The sequence below is a fragment of the Tenrec ecaudatus genome, chromosome 2 (assembly GCF_050624435.1).
Source record: "Tenrec ecaudatus isolate mTenEca1 chromosome 2, mTenEca1.hap1, whole genome shotgun sequence".
Taxonomy (NCBI): Eukaryota; Metazoa; Chordata; class Mammalia; order Afrosoricida; family Tenrecidae; genus Tenrec; species Tenrec ecaudatus.
Genome location: NC_134531.1, coordinates 259,442,230 through 259,461,304, shown reverse-complemented (window position 1 = coordinate 259,461,304; position 19,075 = coordinate 259,442,230). Strand labels below are relative to the sequence as shown.

At 36.8% G+C, this 19,075-nt stretch overlaps 1 protein-coding gene across 2 annotated transcripts in view; it reads left to right on the top strand.

Annotated features, from left to right (window-relative positions):
• EPHA3 (EPH receptor A3) overlaps positions 1-19,075 on the top strand; it is a 402,493-nt gene that overhangs the window by 307,107 nt on the left and 76,311 nt on the right. Inside the window, exons 6-7 of one of the 2 annotated variants that reach the window (XM_075542443.1) lie at positions 14,949-15,073; positions 18,063-18,222. In XM_075542443.1, coding sequence (XP_075398558.1) covers positions 14,949-15,073; positions 18,063-18,222 — 285 coding nt within the window. Of the gene's footprint in view, positions 1-14,948; positions 15,074-18,059; positions 18,223-19,075 lie in introns of both variants that reach the window. The other variant, XM_075542442.1, reaches the window with a different exon arrangement.

The window sequence follows — 19,075 nt, the reverse complement described above, 5'->3', positions numbered from 1 at the left end:
ATAATTTCTACTTTATCACCAAATTGTTGTTATAATTAAATGCAATACTGTATCAGTCTAATATACAAAGTGATCACTATTTTAACTCTTTTTAAGTTACATATGTGAATATACATATGTAAAGATACTTAAAAGAAAATATACAACTCATGTGCATAGAGAGGAGGCATCTCTGGGTGGACACACACGATCCAGCATTAGATTACTAGCAGAAAAGTTGGTGATCCAAAGCCTTGCCTTGAAAATAGAGTCTGGCAATAAGTTTTCAAAAGCTTACAGCCTTGAATAACCATTGCCGAATAATTCTACTTCTCACACTTGGGCTCATCATTAATCATAATTGCTTAAATGTCAAATAATAATAACATCAAGTAACAGAAATGTTGAAAGACTTAGAGGCATCTCTGAAGGCGGGTCTGACAATCTGCTTTTAGAAGGTTACATCCTCACAAGCTCTGTAGAGTATCTCAACTCTATCCACAAGGATTCCCCATGAATCCGCAACTGGAAATCAAGTGAAAGACAACCTACAACACCTGTGTAGGTGTGTTCAAAGAATTCCTGAAAAAAATCCCACTATTGATTAATTCTATTATTTTATGAATTTTTAAACCCTCTCATGTTGTGTCTATAGATATACATAGACATGTGACCATACATATGTATGCATATATATTTACTATTATATAGGCATATATATATATTGCCTGTTTAAAAGTTAGTACAACGTTATCAGCTTTCTTCCTTTAAATAACAACTAAAAGTAAATAATTTTCTCACTGGTGTAGATTTTCTTATGATTCATATCATGTAAACAATTTTGTTCAAATTGCATAAAATATCTCACTCAGCATGTTTTTATATATACTTTTGCTTCTATATTTTAAATTGTGAAGCATAATTTATCCCCCGTGTCGCACATTTCCCCCGATGTGCAGCTTAGAGGTGTGTGGAATGTGTGCAGATCCCCAGGAAGATTAGTAGGAAATGTTCCGACGCCAGTTTGTGCAGTACTCACGGTTGGGATGCTTTGTCTTCAACGCTGTCGTTTCCTCAAATGCATATGAGGAGACTACAATTTGTAGTTTAAAGGGCCTTTTCATTTGCTTCCCAAACTTACTTTGCACATATTATCTTGTTAAATTATAGGCGTTAGAAGAATAAGTTCTTTGCTCACATGTTGTTTATACTATCGCTTAACTGCTAAAACCCCACTGATTTTCATGGAACGCGTTGGTCCATCCGTTTTCCTCACCATCCTTTTGCCTACGGTGCTTGTTACTTCCCTCGTGATCAGCTTACCTGGCAGGGGTTTTCTCACAAGGACGTGAACATTTTTATTCATTGCTTGGGTTTGATTAGAGCTTACTTATTTATTTTTATTATCTTATTTCATCACCCCGGTTTCAAAGCTAAAACACTTTGCCACCTGTTTAACACACACACACACACACATACACACGGAATACTAATGTTAACAGAATATTTATTCCACACGTGCCCATTTGTGATTATTTATACTCTATTTAGACCCTAACACCTAGTTTTTAGGACACTGATTTCGAGATTCACTCTCTTGGACTTAAGCCAATGCTTTAGAGTTGAAAATCAATTTAACATTTATTACTAAGATTAATAAAGGCTACGGTGTATACTTGTTCCATTCAGGAAATCAAGAGAAATGTATGGATCTATAAAAAGCTATGAAAACCAACTCTTTTCTATGAGTCCCATTACGATGCAACAGGGTGAGGAAATCAGTATTGCTTCAAGCATGGACCGCCAAGCATCTCAAACCTCAAATTTGCTTTGCCTCTAGCGTTTCCCCGCTTTTTTTCTCTTTCCTAGCTAGGTGCATTTTGAAGGAAATTTAACTTGAAAAGCATGTTTCTAAAGCTGAACCACAAACTGTACAATGTGAATAATAATGAACTTTGGCGTATTGTTTTTCAACGTGTGAAGAAAACTGATCGACATGGCCAGTTACAGGTTATGATGCCCCTCTAATAGTTTCGTGTGGAGTTTTTCAATATAAGGGTTTGAAAATAATAAGAACATACAGAATATAGTTTAAAACACTCAAACATTAAAGTCTTTCAATTATTTCAACCACTCATCAATCCTGGTGAAAAGAGGAAGAACTTCATGAGGCAGACTGACACTACGGGGGAAGCAATGGGCTGAAACATCACCATCCTTGTGAGGTGAGGCTGTCTCTGCTTGGGGCAGGACTCCATTCTGAACAGAGGGTCTGGGAGTGTGAATTGGCTTGACAGCCCTTAACAACAATCATTAGCCACTACTTTAAATTAAAAAAAATAACTTTGTATCTCATGAATGATAAAATATACCCATGTCAAGAGGACATTTCAATAATTTGCAGTAATTTTACCAAGTCACACAACAATCACCATAAATCAGTTCTGGAACATTTTCAGTCCCTAATAAATAGTGATGATTAAGCCATCAGTGCCTTGTAAACTTCCCCCTTCATTCTAATCGTCATTGTACTTAATTTAGTCCTATATAAAAATTTTAAAAAATAACACCAAAGGACTTGTTTTGTTTACAATGCTGGGAAGTTTTTTTAGAATTTTTCCACAATTTAGATAAAATATAGTGTCTTCTCCATAAAACTGAAGTCTACACAGCTGTGTTTGAGTAATCTTACTCTGTGTAGAATATTGGCATTTTTGGGGTTAGCTTCAAGTAAGGAATTACAATGGTAACAATCTAAATACAGACATTGAATAGAAAGCCAACATTTTAAAATAAACAAGTAAGACTATACTTGTATCCTCATACTTTTCATTTTAGTTTCACTTATGCAATCCAAAAATGGAACAGCGTAAGGCAATTTTTTTTCTAATGTGCTAAAATTTTTATGGTGCGTGTAAAAAATAATCAGCTCCAGTTCTCAAAATTCTAAGGTCAATTATGTGAAGTTTCCATAATTGCAAAAATACGTATGGATGCATTTTCCTTATGTGGATGGGCTTGAGGACTAGAAAAACTCTAAAACTGAGGGTTAACTCAAAAAGGCGTTCGAGAAAGTTCTTCAGAGAAGTGAAGACTGTCCCTGAAGCCAAAGAAGGCCAAGCCACAGGCATCGTGGAATTGAAGCAGCGCGTCGTCTGTCTCAGCATTTTCTGTTTGGGTGTGATCATTTTTTGCATGTGGAAACAAAGGGATGCATAATAACTAATATTGCATTTCTTAATCAAGTGGCATGACAAAGAGAATAAGGGAATTTATATAGGACAGAAAGAATGGGAAGTATCAAGGAGCGGGGGCGGAAGGGTAGTGGTGATGCATTGAGCTGTAATCTGCACGGTCAGAAGTCTGAAACCACCAGTAGCTCTATGGCAGAAAGACTGGATTTCCCACTCCCAGAAATAATTATCACACTCTCCCTGTGAGACATTCCTGTTGGCAAGCCACATGGAGCTCAGCTGCTGGAGTCAGAATCCTGGAACTGAAGGAGCCACATGGAGACTCATGCCAGAGCAGAGATGCTCCCACCATCATTGGGTCCACAAGATTTTTCACCCACTGGCCTGTGATCTTCCTGCATTCGGCATCATTACATGTGTTGCATGAGTCTGAAGAGGAATTTATAGACTGGTATTGGACATATGGCCTAATATAGGACTTATGGACTAGGCTGGGGTGTTTTCTTAATATAAAATTACTCTTTGATATAAAGCTCTTTCTTACACACGTTAAAAAAAAGAATGGGAAGTGTCAATAAGTGTAGGCATTAACCATGCAGATTTTTCACAAGCCAAAAAATAAATACGCAGGCATGATTGCTTTGGGAAACTCTGAAAGTCTCTGCTTCTGTGCATTTGATGTGTACAATTATGCAAACACATCCAAGTCAGCATACTCCCCACCTGCATACTTCAGACAGGCTGACTAGAAATGATTTAATAAACTCAATCTCACTTTTAGTGCCTACTTTGTTAAATTTTAATTGAAATTTGCCAATGGAATTGGAATGCATTTCTCTGAAATCTAGAGTAAATATTATGCTTCATATAACAATAATTTGATGCATTTAAAATTCTTGTATTTTCCTCTGAAAAGGCAGGTGATATTGAAAAAGAACAAATAAACCCTTCTGGTTTTTTTAAGATTCGAACTATGATATTAACACATGCTTGGCATTGAGATAATAGACAATTAGATCTTCTACGAAACAATCACTTCATAATAATCAAAATATTTTTCATTCTATGTAATGACCTATCAAAAGTCCTGTTTCACCTGGAGTACAGCCTTGTGGAAAGAGGCAGGGCAACAGGAGGAGTAATGCAGTTGTAACCGTGACAAGGAGAAAAAGAACACAAAACACCTGAGCTCCGTGTCCCGTGAAACAGGAGACAGGATGGACGTGAGGTAGCGGGAAACACCACTGAAGAACATTTGATGGAAACTACGCGATGGAACGCGTTATCAGCAGGGTTTATCTCCTGAGCTTACTGCCTAGACTAAAGGGAGCATATCCCTCAGGCCTCTGCAAGGACCAGGAAGAGAGCAGGCACAGGCTCTAGCGTTAGGCATTCTTCCAGAGCATGAAGGGGGGGAGGGGATTTCTTTAACCATTTCAGAGCAGTTGGTGACGTCCTACTCTGTCACTTCCATGTGCAATAAACTTTAGCTACAACATGTATGTCCAGAATGTATAGTGTTTTAGAATGTGCTGAGGAAAAATAATGCAAACGATAGAGTTGAATCGTGATTGGTCATGTATGCTTGTGATAGACGATAGACAGAATTGTCAGTTTGTAGTTGTGGAGGAGCAGATTACTTTCTTTTTCCTCCATTCCAGAACATATATGTGAATGAATTGATTATAGTGCTACAACTCAATCTATCCAAATGTGTACATGTTTGTACATGCATGAAATACTTGGTATAAATGTCTAGTATAAATCCTTAAAAATTAGTATTTTATTGCTTGGATAGAAAGCCCAACTTATTCAACGCGCAATAGGCTTGACTATACTTCATTTACTACTTCTGTACTGACATAAATTCAGCCTTATTGTTTCTTTTCTTACTTCTGAAAATAGAAGGATCCTGTAAGGTGAAGCAAAATTGGTGGTCCATCTTGAACCTCAACAACACTATTTAGGAAGTTCCGAGTAAGATAGATAAGAGTATCAGTTTACGATTTACTATCTCCATGCAACTGGAGATGTGTCCTGAGTACAGTCTAGGAGCCAATGAGCAAACCCAGAACTAAGCAGACCCAGATAGTAAGTCTCTAAATAGAGAAGTACATTATTCCTAAATGACGTAATAGGTTGAAGCTATGTATTATCAAAACCATTAAGTCTGGTTTTAAATTTGGGTGTTAATTAAGCATCAACTCTGGGTTGGGAAATATTAGGTAAGGTAAAATTATAGAAAGACAGCGTACTTACCAGATGTCTCCTTAGCCAGGACCTCTCTGCTGAGTATAGGTCTCCTGTTTTGTTAAAACACGCATGAACACACACAAAATTTCTAGATGGTATTCTACTCTTGTGATATATTAAGATCTATTTATGCAGATTATTAATTTATTTATGTTTCCTTGAGGTAAAAATGTATATACTGTAAAATATACATTTCAAAATACAAAGTCCTTTAGCTAAGATATAGTATTTTTCTCTCACCATAGAATTGTTTTTGTGCTTAGTCATATTTTACCAAGAAAATTTTAATTTACTTAAATAAGCCAGATTATAATTTATCTAGTGTAGAGATGTCACTAGACATCCTGAGAATGTGACACTGCTTTCCATTGTTCCAATGCTGGAGCACCTGCACAAATCAACCCCCAGAGGTTAATTTTTCAAATTGGTTTGCGTACCATTGCCCATCAAGGGGAAGTGCAGTGAATGAATCTCAGTCCTCTCCTGTGTGAAGGGTGGCTGGAAGGTGTGGCTCTCAATCCTGAAGCTCATTACAAGGTAAGGGAAATGCGCTGTAAGCAGCATCCAGAATTACTTCCATTTTTATTCTTCTAGGGTCTGTCCCTGCCACCCCCGAATGATTGTAAGTCAGACCGAGACATTGGTGTACAGCCTTTAAAAACAATAAAAAAGAAAAACAAAACAGACCATAATGGTAATGGTAAAATATAGTCTGGCTTTAAGTAACATTATTATTAACCATCATAGGAGAAAAAGCAATTCAGATTTTTTAAAAAATAGAGAATTTTTCCGCATTACAAATACATCCATGTGGGAAAACACAGCTTGGACTGGTGAAAACATGATGATTTCACTGTGAGGGTCCCAAGCCTGGAGAGAGACATATAAAACACTACAGCTCTACTGTCAAACTTGGTAGGCACAAAAATGGTTTGGCCTGGGAATCAAACAGGAAATTCCATCAAACATCAGATTTGGGGGAAAGTGATGTCGTGGTGGGATGTTGAATAGTATGCTGTGTGAAGGGCTTGGCTCAGTCACGTCTGATAGTGTTTCTGGCTTTAGTAGAACTGTACTGAAAAGAAAAGGGGGAAAAAAACAAAACCTGAAGAGGAAAATGTTCTTAAGTGAGCATTGTAAGGAATGGTTTAAAAAAATGATAGAGAAATGCTTTTTAGGCATGTCTGATTCAAATTGGAAAAATATCCTTCAACCATTCACTGCATGATATTTTCCCATGGAGATAATTTTAAAAAGCTTTGGCTCCCTTGAAAAATAAATATTGAGCCCTTTTTGTTTCTACTTTAACTTGGTCAGTTTCTAAACCACAGAGATACCTCAAAGGTTCATTGGAAATTCCCAAACCCAGAAAGAGGATGATCCCAATAAAAACAAATGAACCACCAAGATCCTTAAGGAGTTGGCTTTTGCAGTTTGACTTCCTGATTCCAAGGATGTGTCATAGTTTAGTTGAAAAAAAAAAAACGTTAAAAGTAGCTTAAAAAACGCCACAGTTAAAATAATGAATCCCTTCCATGTGTGTCAGCAGCTTTGGCGTGCACAAGTATCATGTGCGTTTTTAAAACAAATTGTGAGTGACACAGGCTCCATCTCCAACATAATTCTTTTACATGGAAATCGCTTTAGCTGACCAGTTTTGCTTTCCTGTGGCCGTCATTTTCTGTCACATAATTATATGCATCAATGGTTCATATTACATTAATAGTGAGATACATATTTCTCTTCCTAGACAAATAAATGAAGAAATACTGTTTTTTAAAGAGTACTTTGCCTCTAGGGTGGAGTAGCCTATTAAGTATTAAGGGGTTATAGCTGTTGTACTCTCGAGAAAACTTTGCATTTTGCTGAACCTACTTACAGAGGTTCACAACAGTGCACAAATATATATGAGCAGACATTCAGCTTTCAGAAAGGCTTTTTTTCCTTACAACATAAATCAGATAACTCTTTAATATCAGAATTAATTAATGAAAAATATTAGAAAATAGTAGGGTAAAAATGGGGTGGCTGAAGAAGAGAAACCAAAACCCATTGCCATCCAGTCAATTTCCACCCTACAGGTCAGAGTAAGCCTGCTCTTTAGGCTTCCAAGAGTGGAGGCAAATTTTTGTCAGGACAGATCAACTCACCTTTCTACTCTGAAGTGGCTGGTAATTAGTGGTTCAACAATTAACCCACTATACCACCAAGACTACTTGGAAAGGAAAAGCAAGCTATTGTACAGAATTGTGAAAAGTTACAGAAACAGAGAGGGAGCTTTTGAACATTACTTAAGCTGAAATAACTGAAGAAAATCCAAGTGTTCACTTGCAATATTGAGGGTTAATTTGGGCAAAATATTGAACAATGCAGGAAATATACAAAAGAAATGGAAAGGGTACATACACTCACTGTGATAGGTAGGCTCATTGTGCCAACCTGCCTAATGAACACATGTGGGATTAATTCAAGGGCAGTTTAATTGAAGGACAAAGAGATAAATGGCTTGGCGAGAGCCTCACCTTTCTTGTCTCTTGCTCTTTGATGCTGAGATCAGTGTGCGGCTCTCTGCCTCAACTTGCAAGCTACTCTACCTGTGGGACACACAGCCCAAGGACGGTGTCACTGTAGTTTGAAGTTCCTTCAAGACCTTTGCCATGATACTGGAGTATACACCGCTGAAACTGGGTATTGTTAGACCCTTTCATCTGACTGACTGTTGGTGACCAGCCTTGATGTTTGCTGCCTGTGGCAAGATTACCTGAATTACTCTACAGAGGACTCAGCTCTCTGCTTCCTTGACTTGCACTTGGCAGCCCTCCACACTTGAAGGACTTCAGTGTATTAGCTGTCTCATGGAAGGGAGTTTCACTGAGCCATTTGTACTGCTCTATGAACTGATTAGCTGTTTATTTTGTATCTATCTATCTATCTATATATCTATCATCTATCTGTAATCATAAGTGTTTCTCTAGAGAACCCTGTCTAACATACTCACTATACCAAAAAGAATTGGTGGATATTTAACCATTTAGTAGGGTAATACATGACCAAGAGCCAATGATATAGAAAGAAGTCCAAGCTACACTAAAGGTAATACCAAAAAAGTCAAAATCAAGCCTCCACAAATTGGTAGACTATCAACTGAAATATTTCAACAAACTAATGTACCCCTGAAGATATTCGTCCATCTATCCCAATTAACTTGGCCAAAGATACCTGTCCAACCAGTTAGAAGAGATCTACATTTGTGGTCATTCAACAGAAAGCTGGTCCAGCAGAAATTATCAAAAGACATCATTAACATGACATACAAGTAACCTTTGGCTGAAGATAATTTTTAAGAATCCTTGAAACAGTATATAAACAGGAAATTCAAGCCAGATTCGAGGAGAACATGGAAGGAGGGATATACTTTCTGAAGTAGGATGGCTCTTGACTGGAATCAGAGAACACCAAAAATATATTTACTTGTATTATATTTAGTTGGATTTGATTATATTTTAATTGGGATATACTTCACACATCATACAATTTAATCATTCATTTATATTAAGATGATTTGCGCAATCGCCACCACAATCAAATTCAGTAAATTTTCATGTTGCACTCATTGTGATTATAGAAATCTATGGATACTCTTGCAGAGATTAGAATGACGGAATGTTTCATTATGCTCATGTACATAGCATGAGCAGAGCACATACATAGACCAAGAGACAGTCCTTTGAACTGAACAGGAAGATACTGGGTGGGTGAGTTTAAATCAGGAAGGTTATACATCAGAGTTGTATCCTTTCACCATACTTATTCAATCTGCATGTTAAACAAATTATCCGAGAGGGTGGATGATATGAAGAAGAATGTAGCATCAGAATTGGAGGAAGGCTCGTTAACAACGTGTGATGCACAGATGGCACAACTTTGCTGAAAGTGAAGAGAGTTTGAAGCACTTACCAATGATGATCAAGTACTGTAGTCTCCGGTGTAGGCAACAGCTCAACATCAAGAAACACGTCATCCTTACGTCTGAAAATTATGATACAGAGGAAAAAGATTGACGTTGTCAAGGATTTCATTTCACTTTTATCTGTAATCAAAGCCAGATCAGCCAGCAAGCCAGAGATCAAATGGTGTGGTGCATACCTGCTGCAATTAACTTCTCTTGAAAAGACCATTGTTACTAAGGTCAGTTGGCCACAAAGGTGAACCTGACCCAACCCATAGCATGTTCAATGTTTCATCCTACGCATGTAACAGCTAACAGTAAATAAGGACAACTGAAGGAGAATTGACATTTTTGAATGATGGTGTTAGTAAAGAATATTATATGTGCCACAGACTGCCAGAAAGATGAATAAATCTGCATTTCAAAAAGTCGAGCCAGAATGGCCCTTAGAAACAAGTGTGTGGAGATTTTTTCCCACTTTCTTTGAACTTATTATGAATTGACCAGTCCCTGGAGCAAGATATCATGTTGGTAAATAGAAAGTCAGAAAGAAAGAGGAAATCTTCATTCAGTTGGACTGATTCCATGGCTGCAACAATTAGCTCACGTGAAGTAAGAATGGTGATGTTGCTGCTTACACTTCCTAGGACCAGACAGATATCTGTCCTGTTTTACTTAAGGGCTACTAGGAATGAGACCTACCAAGACAGGGTAAAAATATCAGGACTTCACAAGCATTTAAATAAAGAGAAATGAATGGAAGAGTCATAGTACAGTCTCCTGTGACATGCATGTTAACTTTTTATTACATGTTGAAGTGTCCATAAGTGTTCAACTGTAGAGTATAATTCGAGGAAAGTTTCAGTTGGGATGATTGCTTGTGGATTATGCAGTTTTTTCATCCCCAGTGTACCAACCTGTATCAAATTTTTAAGTTCATACTCCTCCTGAAATAGTTCAGTAAAAAATAGAATCATTTCAACTTGTAAGTGTACTTTGTCTTCTTTCTCCATTGTTTTTCAAAGTACACTTCTACTCAGTTTTACTAGAAATATGACAGGCTAAGAATAAAATAGTAACTCCCTATTAAATACCAATATAACAAATTTGCCTTCTACACACCAGGTCATTATTTTAAGGTATATCTTTAACTTACTAAAAAAATATTGCCTTGTAATTGTGTCATTTTTTTCTTTTACCAGTTTCTTCATGTTTCTTTATATTTACTAAGCATTCCAATAACTCTACATAAATTTATTTGCCATAATAATGTAGCATCACATTATAGTTGGTCTGCAAGTTGACCAACTATACAGTAACCTAGTCTGCCATTAAATTCTTCCTCTTAATAAGATGAAACAATAAGAATTATCTTAGTGCTCTATATAATTTTGAGGAAATAAGTTAAAATTTTGGATTCTGGATTACAGGACTGTTCACTAGTAATTACTATTTTAGTTTATTTCAGGGATTCAAACAGTACTTGTAAGTGCAGTCATGATTATTGAATCAAAACCATTTTACTAGAATTTGCAAATTTGTAGAGTCCTGGAAAGATAACTGGCATGGGAAAAATTATGTGAACACTATGAGAAACTTAATCTCTCTCTTCAGAAAAAAAAGGGGGACAGAGCGTATTGCACATAAACCAAATCTCTTGTCTGACAAAGTACGAAAGAGCAAGTCCTTCTTCAAAGGTGGTGGCCAGCAGGACCACTTACAGTGTGTGTAATGCCCCACGTCCCTGGCAATAATCCAATCTCTCCCATCAGCCCGCCCCTTGGAAGGATTTTGAAAACTACTGCATCTCCTTTGAACCTCCCATATCATGGCTTCGACCCGATGCAGCTTTGACCAGGAGTGAACTTTTTAAAAATTGGTTTGTCCTCCTGATTTATCAACCCTTTTTTTATAATGGACAAGCTTTTTGTGTAATTTCTGATACATTATATGATAATTTCAAGGATTTCAGTTCCAAGCTCTTAAGGTAGATTTTTTTCATATAACTTTTATGCTGCCTTATTTTGGATCAAAATATTAAAAGAGAAAGAGAGGGAATAAAATAAATCAAGGTGATATTATACTACATATTGCAATGACATGTAATTTTATTTTTTAAATAATTGAGGATATGAATAAATTTTTAAAATTAGTAATTAAATAAAGAGCTCCTTGATGACTGAACACTAACTAAAGGGAATGGAATCTGTATCATTGCTTCGCATTAGTTACAAACTGTATCACAGTTGAAGAAGTATGGGGGAATTATATTTTAAGGCATGAAACAAATGGTTCGAGTAAACATTTTATGTATTAGTTATATAATGGAGTGTATATGTTTTTTACACTTGCAGTTCATTTTATTAATATGTCTTAAAAGAATTTATTAGGGAAGAGTAAATATGTTAATTATTTATTAATAAATAATGAAATATTAATGTAACCCGGGGTCCAACTGGTGCATTGGATTGAAGCTGTGCCGAAATGTAGCCCACCTAAGAGGTGTGTCTTAAAGGAGAAGAGCCATGACCTAGCAGGGGCATGCCAGGAGCCATCAGGAAAGGTTCCTTTAACAATTGCCTCTACTTCAGGAAGTGGGGAAGGACAGTCCAACGGGACCCTGCAGCTGACTCAGAGACATCTGAAGAAGCAGCGGATTCTAAGGCTTCGTCAGTGCAGAAACAGTAAAATTGGGGCAGACCCCCAAACCAGCCAGCAACGCTTTCATTAACAAGTTAATAAAATCTTTGTCCTGAATACTCATTTGGAATAAATGATTTTCTCTCCAGCTTTTAAAGGAGCAATGCTTCTTCTTCAAGAATACCTGTTAATCCACAGGAAAAAGCAATGAGCTTCATGGTGATATGGAATTGAGGGCCGGGTCTCCATGGGCTCACAAGATAGTGTCCCCAGACTAAGCTGCTTTGAAATGCTTTCTAAGCACCTATTAAAAGTTGCTCTATCTTGGGTGCGCTTCCCAGACTATTTGGGAGAATCTCCCCCTCTCCTTGTTTTTAATACAATTAAAAAATCGACTCCAAAAGCAGTCGGTCTACAAGTTGAGTACTCACTGCTATTGAGTCAATGCTGAGTCACCTAGTGCCCCCCCCATGGGTTTGCAAGACTGCAATTATTTATTGGAGTAGAAAACCCACTCTTTCTTCCACAGAGTTGCTGTTGGTTTTGAACTGCTGACCATGGGGATCATAGGCCAGCTTATAACCACTACACCAGTAGGGCTCTTACTTGAGAATTAGTGATTGAATATTTAATGGATTTTTTATGTACTTATTACGGAAATTGAGATAGTTAAAAGTTTATTGTACCAACCTGGCTAGTAAACACATGTGGGTTTAATTTAAGGGCGGAGAGATAAATGGCATGGTGAGCCTTGCCTTTCTAGTTCTTGGGTATCTTGCTTTGTGATGGTTGGATCAGGGCACAGCTGCCTTTGCCAGTTCCCTGTTTCAGCTGGCAAGGTTCACTTTCTGCAAGACATCGCTGAGGAGAAACCACAAGGACCTACCCTGATGCAGCCCTGGATGCTGGAGCAGCCTTGTGAAGTCTACTGCCAGCACTGAGATGCATATACCCTCACTGACTCGACTTTCCTCCTGCAGTCGACATCATTGCATCTGTTTTGTGAGATGAAGGAGGACTCTGTGCACTGGTGTTGGACATAAGGGTTAGTGTTGGACTTGTGGACTTGGCCAGCACTGGGTTGGGATGTTTTCTTGATGTGTACTTACCCTTTATATAAAACTCTCTCTTATACATGTGGGTTTCTGTGGAATTATTTCTTTAATGTACCCAGACTAGCACAAAAACTACAAAGAAAATATATCTCACCAAATTCAACATATTTGCCATTTATTTATAATACCATTACATGTTTGTAAACATTGTAGATGTTCATAAATCTTTGACTAAAATATAATCCAAATAACCTATCGTTAGGTTAAAATCGACCTCAGAGCAACAAACACAGCTGGGAAAGTGAGACCAATGGGATAATACAACAACAAAACTAATGCATAGGTGAAGACTAGTTATTAAAGTTAATGGTGCTAATTTATATTAAATTATATTAATATAGGCAAATATGAATATGAAAATTATATTACTTTCCACCTACCTTTCTCTTTCAGGAATATTAAGAAATCATTCCCAGGCCATTTAAGAAATTATGCTACAGTTTGAAAGATTTGGTAAAGGAATCTAGACTCCTAGACATAAATAGATTGGAAATGTATTGTAATACATGGTACATTTAGATTATTCTTTCCACTGTCACAATGCAAATTTAATGAAAGACATGTTTACGAGAGGAGTACAAATGGTAAATGTTATGAACAGGAATAATTTAAATAAGAAGTAAAATGCAAAAGTCGGCTTGTTGTGATCTTGGAAATGCCAAATTAACAAATCTGGAACATCTACTACTAGCTGTGTGGGGAATGTATACTTATAAAATGTATAAATGTATAAAATACAAATAATCCTTGATTTGAAAAATGTGTAGAGGGAAAAGGGTCTTTAAACAATGAAAGTAATGCAATAGTTAATGTAGCTAAAATGTCTGGAGAATCTTGTTTGTGTTTATTGCTTTATGTTAAAGTGAAATGCCTAAATTATGGAGTGAGATTTTATTTTCTTTGATCGTCAGCTATGTACAAAAGGAAGCATCTTGTTAACATGCATGTTTCTTTTTAATGCAAAGATTTAAGTAGGAAATCAGTTAAATATATTTAATCTTGAATTGGAAGCAAAGGTGACCCTATATTATCTGATCCAGACAGATGTTTGTTTGTTTAAATTTATATTCCATGGTTTGGAAACATACAGTAAGATATAACAAATATCAAATTACAAACTAATAAGATACTTCAAATGTATCTAGAGTGTTATGTACATAAGAGCTGCAATCATTGTATTCTTAACACATGTATTATTTAACAACAACCCAAACAACCCAATGCATGGTTGTTATTTTCCTAATACTAAATATTTCTGTGCTTGAGAATTTTTTGTCAGATGTCCTAAGTCTTATCTATTTTACAATGCTCTGAGTATTCTTACCCCCCTTGGATCCCATGGGGCTCACTCCTTATGCATGATAGTTTGCAGTTGTCTTCCAGAGTTGTGTGTGAAAATGTTATCCATGAGCTGAAGAATCTGGCATTATAACTTTAGAACATTTTCACAAATAGTTAGTCCTGATGTTTTGTTCTTTTTTAAGATATTACATCTATTTCATTGCTTACATTATGGTAGCAGATTGAAAGCATCTGCTCACTTGCCACTAGTCTACGGAGAGCAGAAAATCCCAGCTCATTTTCTGTAGTCTTGCATGTATCACGGTTATAATTCAGCTGCTGGGGGTTTGTTATGGGGCCAGATTAATACCAAGGAAACTTTGAAATAGGAATAGTGATTTCTTGCCACGATTGGACCAGTGTTAGATGATATTTGTTTGTTTCTTTCTTTTTCTGATCTTCTTCAACTTCCCCCAACTCCACTAACCTGCTTCCTCTGAACCACCCCCGCACCCCCTCCCCATTCTCCCATTACAGCCCCATCGCCTGTCACCACAATTAAGAAGGACCAGACATCCAGAAACAGCATCTCCTTATCCTGGCAAGAACCTGAACGTCCTAACGGGATCATATTGGACTATGAGGTCAAATACTATGAAAAGGTAAGGAGACGATGTTAGGGTGTTTTATATAGAAAGGAGCTACCGTATCATGAACTGTGCTCTCACAAAGAAACCAGTGACATAGGAAATGGTAGGACTCCATTTTGAACACTGACGAGGTGAACAAAGTATAAGGTAGAAATGGAAGTTTTGAATACTTTCCATTCAACAATTCCATGATTTAGCAAAGAACTGACTTTTCCATTATAGACCAGCCTAATAAACTAAAACAAATGATACTGAGGTTTTTCCTGTCAGATCCCCTAATCTCTAAACTCTTGTGGGGGTTCCTTAACCTACAGTCTCATTTCCAGACCCTCACATTCCCATGATTTTTTTTCAAAGGAGCAGTGAATAGTGCACTAACCATCAAACATTGCATTATTGACCTGAAAATAAGAACTGTTCCTTAATATCTCTTCAAGGATATTTATTCAAAAGTAGTGGTGGACGCCAGTTTGCTTCACATCATTGTTTTTTTTAATAATAAATCTTTTTATTGGGGCTCATACAACTCTTATCACAATCCGTACGTACATCAATTGAGCAAAGCACCCTTATACATTTGCTGCACTAGTCATTCTCAAAATTCGCCTTCCACTTGGGTTCCTGGAATCAGCTCGGTTTCCTTTTGTCCCCCTCCCCCTCCCTCCCCGACCCCTCTTCCCCCTGTACCCTTAATAGTTTATAAATAATTAGTTTATCTTATCTTACACTGCCTGGCGTCTCCCCTCACCCACCTTCCCATTGCCCATCTCCCAGAGAGGAGGTTACACATAGATCCCCAAGATCGGTTCTCCCTTTCTACACCCCCTTCCCTCCTGGTGCCACCACTCCCACCGCTGGTGTTGAGGGGTTCATCCGTCCTAGATTCCCTGTGTTTCCATATCCCTACTGCACCGCTGTACATCCTCTGGTCTAACCAGGTACGCAAGGTAGAATTGGGGTCATGATAATTGGCCAGGAGGAAGCGTTGAAGAACTAGAGGAAGGTTTTTAGTTTCATTGTTGCTACAATGAACCCTGAGTGACTCATCTCTTCCCCACTCCCCCTCTGCAAGGGATGTCCAGCTGTCTACAGATGGGCATTGGGTCCCCATCACGCACTCCCCTACATTCACAGTGATGTGATGTGATCCCCATCCCCTCCCCGCCTTTATTGTTTGAGACCTGGTCAGTTTTGACACAGTAATGTAATTATAAAAAACTATGTACGTGGTTTTACTCTTATTCCCTTAAATAATTGGACTTTAACCGTATGAAGATCATTTATTTCTTCCTGGCTACAACTTTTGGTAATATTTGAAAGTGGGGGTTTCACACCTTTTCAACAGAACTGTTTTTTTCTAAATGCTAATATGGGGAAAAACTATATTTGGTTTCTGCTAGAGTTTATAGAGTTCTTTAAAGACAATTAAAAACAAATTGTGCATTTATGTAGCAGTTCAATATTGAGAAATATTTTTGCATACACAATTTAAAATAGAGCTGTCTGTAATTCCTATGAAATACGTTTTTTACAAATAAGAAATCTCAGACTCAGTAACATTTGGTCTATTCCCCACAGCCTTACTGCCAATCTGATTTGAATGTTGGTCATGGTGACTTGTTTTGTAGGAAAGTTCTCTACCTACCTCCCTATACCTAACAATGGGTTATTATGGTTCCATCGAGTATAGGTATTATTATTTGTATAAATAGTTATAACAGATACATATCACTTTGCATTATATAGTGTTTTCTTTACTGAAATAAACACATTCCATAATTATGGCATCAATATTTCTCTGATGTACACTTAGTATGGAATAATTCTGAGGCCTATATAAAATTATAGTCAACTTAAGCTTTATCCTGTTTATCCTTTATGTTTATACTAAGATAATAGATTATTTTGATCTATTTTTTAAGTGTGATAAGGTAGATTGGGAAAATTACATATCCATGTAAATTGATCATACAATAAAATAAAATTAATAATGTACTTCAGTTCAGACTAGGAGGAACCCGATGGCATAGTGGACTATGCCATGAGCCACTAACTACAAGGTCAGTAATTTGAACCCACCAGCTGCTCATTTGAAGGAAAATGAGTCTGCCTACTCTCATAAAGATTTAAAGCCTGTGAAACCCAAAGGGGTGAGCCTGCCCTGTCCTTTAGGATCACTCTGAGTCAGAAATGAGACAGGGGCAGGAAGTTCATTCAGATTGGACAGCAGAACCAGAATTAGAACACACAATCTTGAGATCTATGAGGCTAATTCCAAAAAAAATTGATCAATAGTCACATCATACATTAACATTGAAAAATTCTGAAAATGTACCCAACTCCATCAAACAAGTACAGCATATATTGTTATTATAAAACACTATAAGAATGACAGAAAAATATATTCTACTATTTTGAGTTTTCCCTAAGTATTCTAAATTTTGACAACTAAATATGTATATTTTGCATAGATATTTATGTCATCATTTTAAACATTTATTCCTAATATATGTATCTATATACATGTATACTTAGACAAACACACACATATACATAATGTTTTGAAATATTCTGAATTATTTACTAGACTGTAAACTCCACAAGTTCAAGATTTCCTGATTATGTAGTTCACTAATGACCATAAATGGAGTCTGACTCTGAATCTCTTGGAGTCTCTGTGAATGCCCTAGTCCCTATGAAAACCTAACTTTCTCCACTCTATTTCAAAGGCACAGATGATTATATCAAAATTGATAATTCAGTAATTATTTCCAACTTTAAAAATTAAAAACTAAACAAAAAAATCAACAATAACAAACCCCTTATACATTCAGAGAATAAAACAATTCTTTTGTGGTTTGATTATCCATAAAATCCTCAATATTAAAATCCAAAAATATTAGATAATGAAATTATCTAAGCGGTTCATTGTTTACAGTTTACAACCGGATCTCCTGATGAGGATTTTGTTTTAACATGAATTATTCTTACTTCAAAGCAGGAACAAGAAACAAGTTACACCATTTTGAGAGCACGAAGTACCAATGTTACCATCAGTAGCCTCAAGCCTGACACGACCTACGTCTTCCAAATTCGGGCCCGAACAGCAGCTGGATATGGGACCAACAGCCCCAAGTTTGAGTTTGAAACCAGCCCCGACTGTATGTATGACTTTAAGGTCGTGGATGAGGTGGGCATGGGAGATCGTTCGCCAAAGGGACTGGTGATGAATTCTCATTCTTCCCGAGGTGCAACCAAAAGTGACACTGAAAGTCATAGCCTTAGTCACGTAGTAATTTGCACAGCATTGTGTCTGCGTATTTGTGTTTGTGTGGACGTTCATCTGTGCTTTCTCTTGACAAATCAAACTTACCCAAGTATCTGGGATTTGTCTGTTTTCCTATTACTTTCCAAAGAACATTATTTAATATGTTAGCCTACTTCTTGTGTCTGTTAGTCCAGATATTCCAGGTTCATTGCATGATGCAATGAATTATAAAAAAAGACATTTGCTGATCTGTGAGGATCTTTGTCCTGTTTAATCCTTAACACACGGAATCTTGTATCACTACAAGGAATAAGATTGCCTGAAATTAGTTTCACCATTTCATTCACATTCACAAATAATTTAAATAGTCTATCCGTTTGATGTCAAGTTTGGGTTTTATAAAAATGGCAAACATTTTCCCAGTAGGGCTTTACTTTTGTGCATAGATATTCTACATATTTGAAGAACTGTCTTCAAAGATATAATTTTCAAAAAGGTAAAATCCTGGTATGGTACTAATACTAAAATGCACATTTGGAGATGATAATTTATTAATTACTGAGGAGACCAGTACAATGGTCAACCAGTTTGAATGAAAACTCGAAGAACATGCACTAATGTATACGCACCAAAGTGGCCATATTTGGATCCCAAATCTTCATTCAATACTGACAAAAGTTATAAAAACTATACCAATTAATACAATGGACTGAATGTTTTGTAGTATTTTTTGGTCATACAGGGAC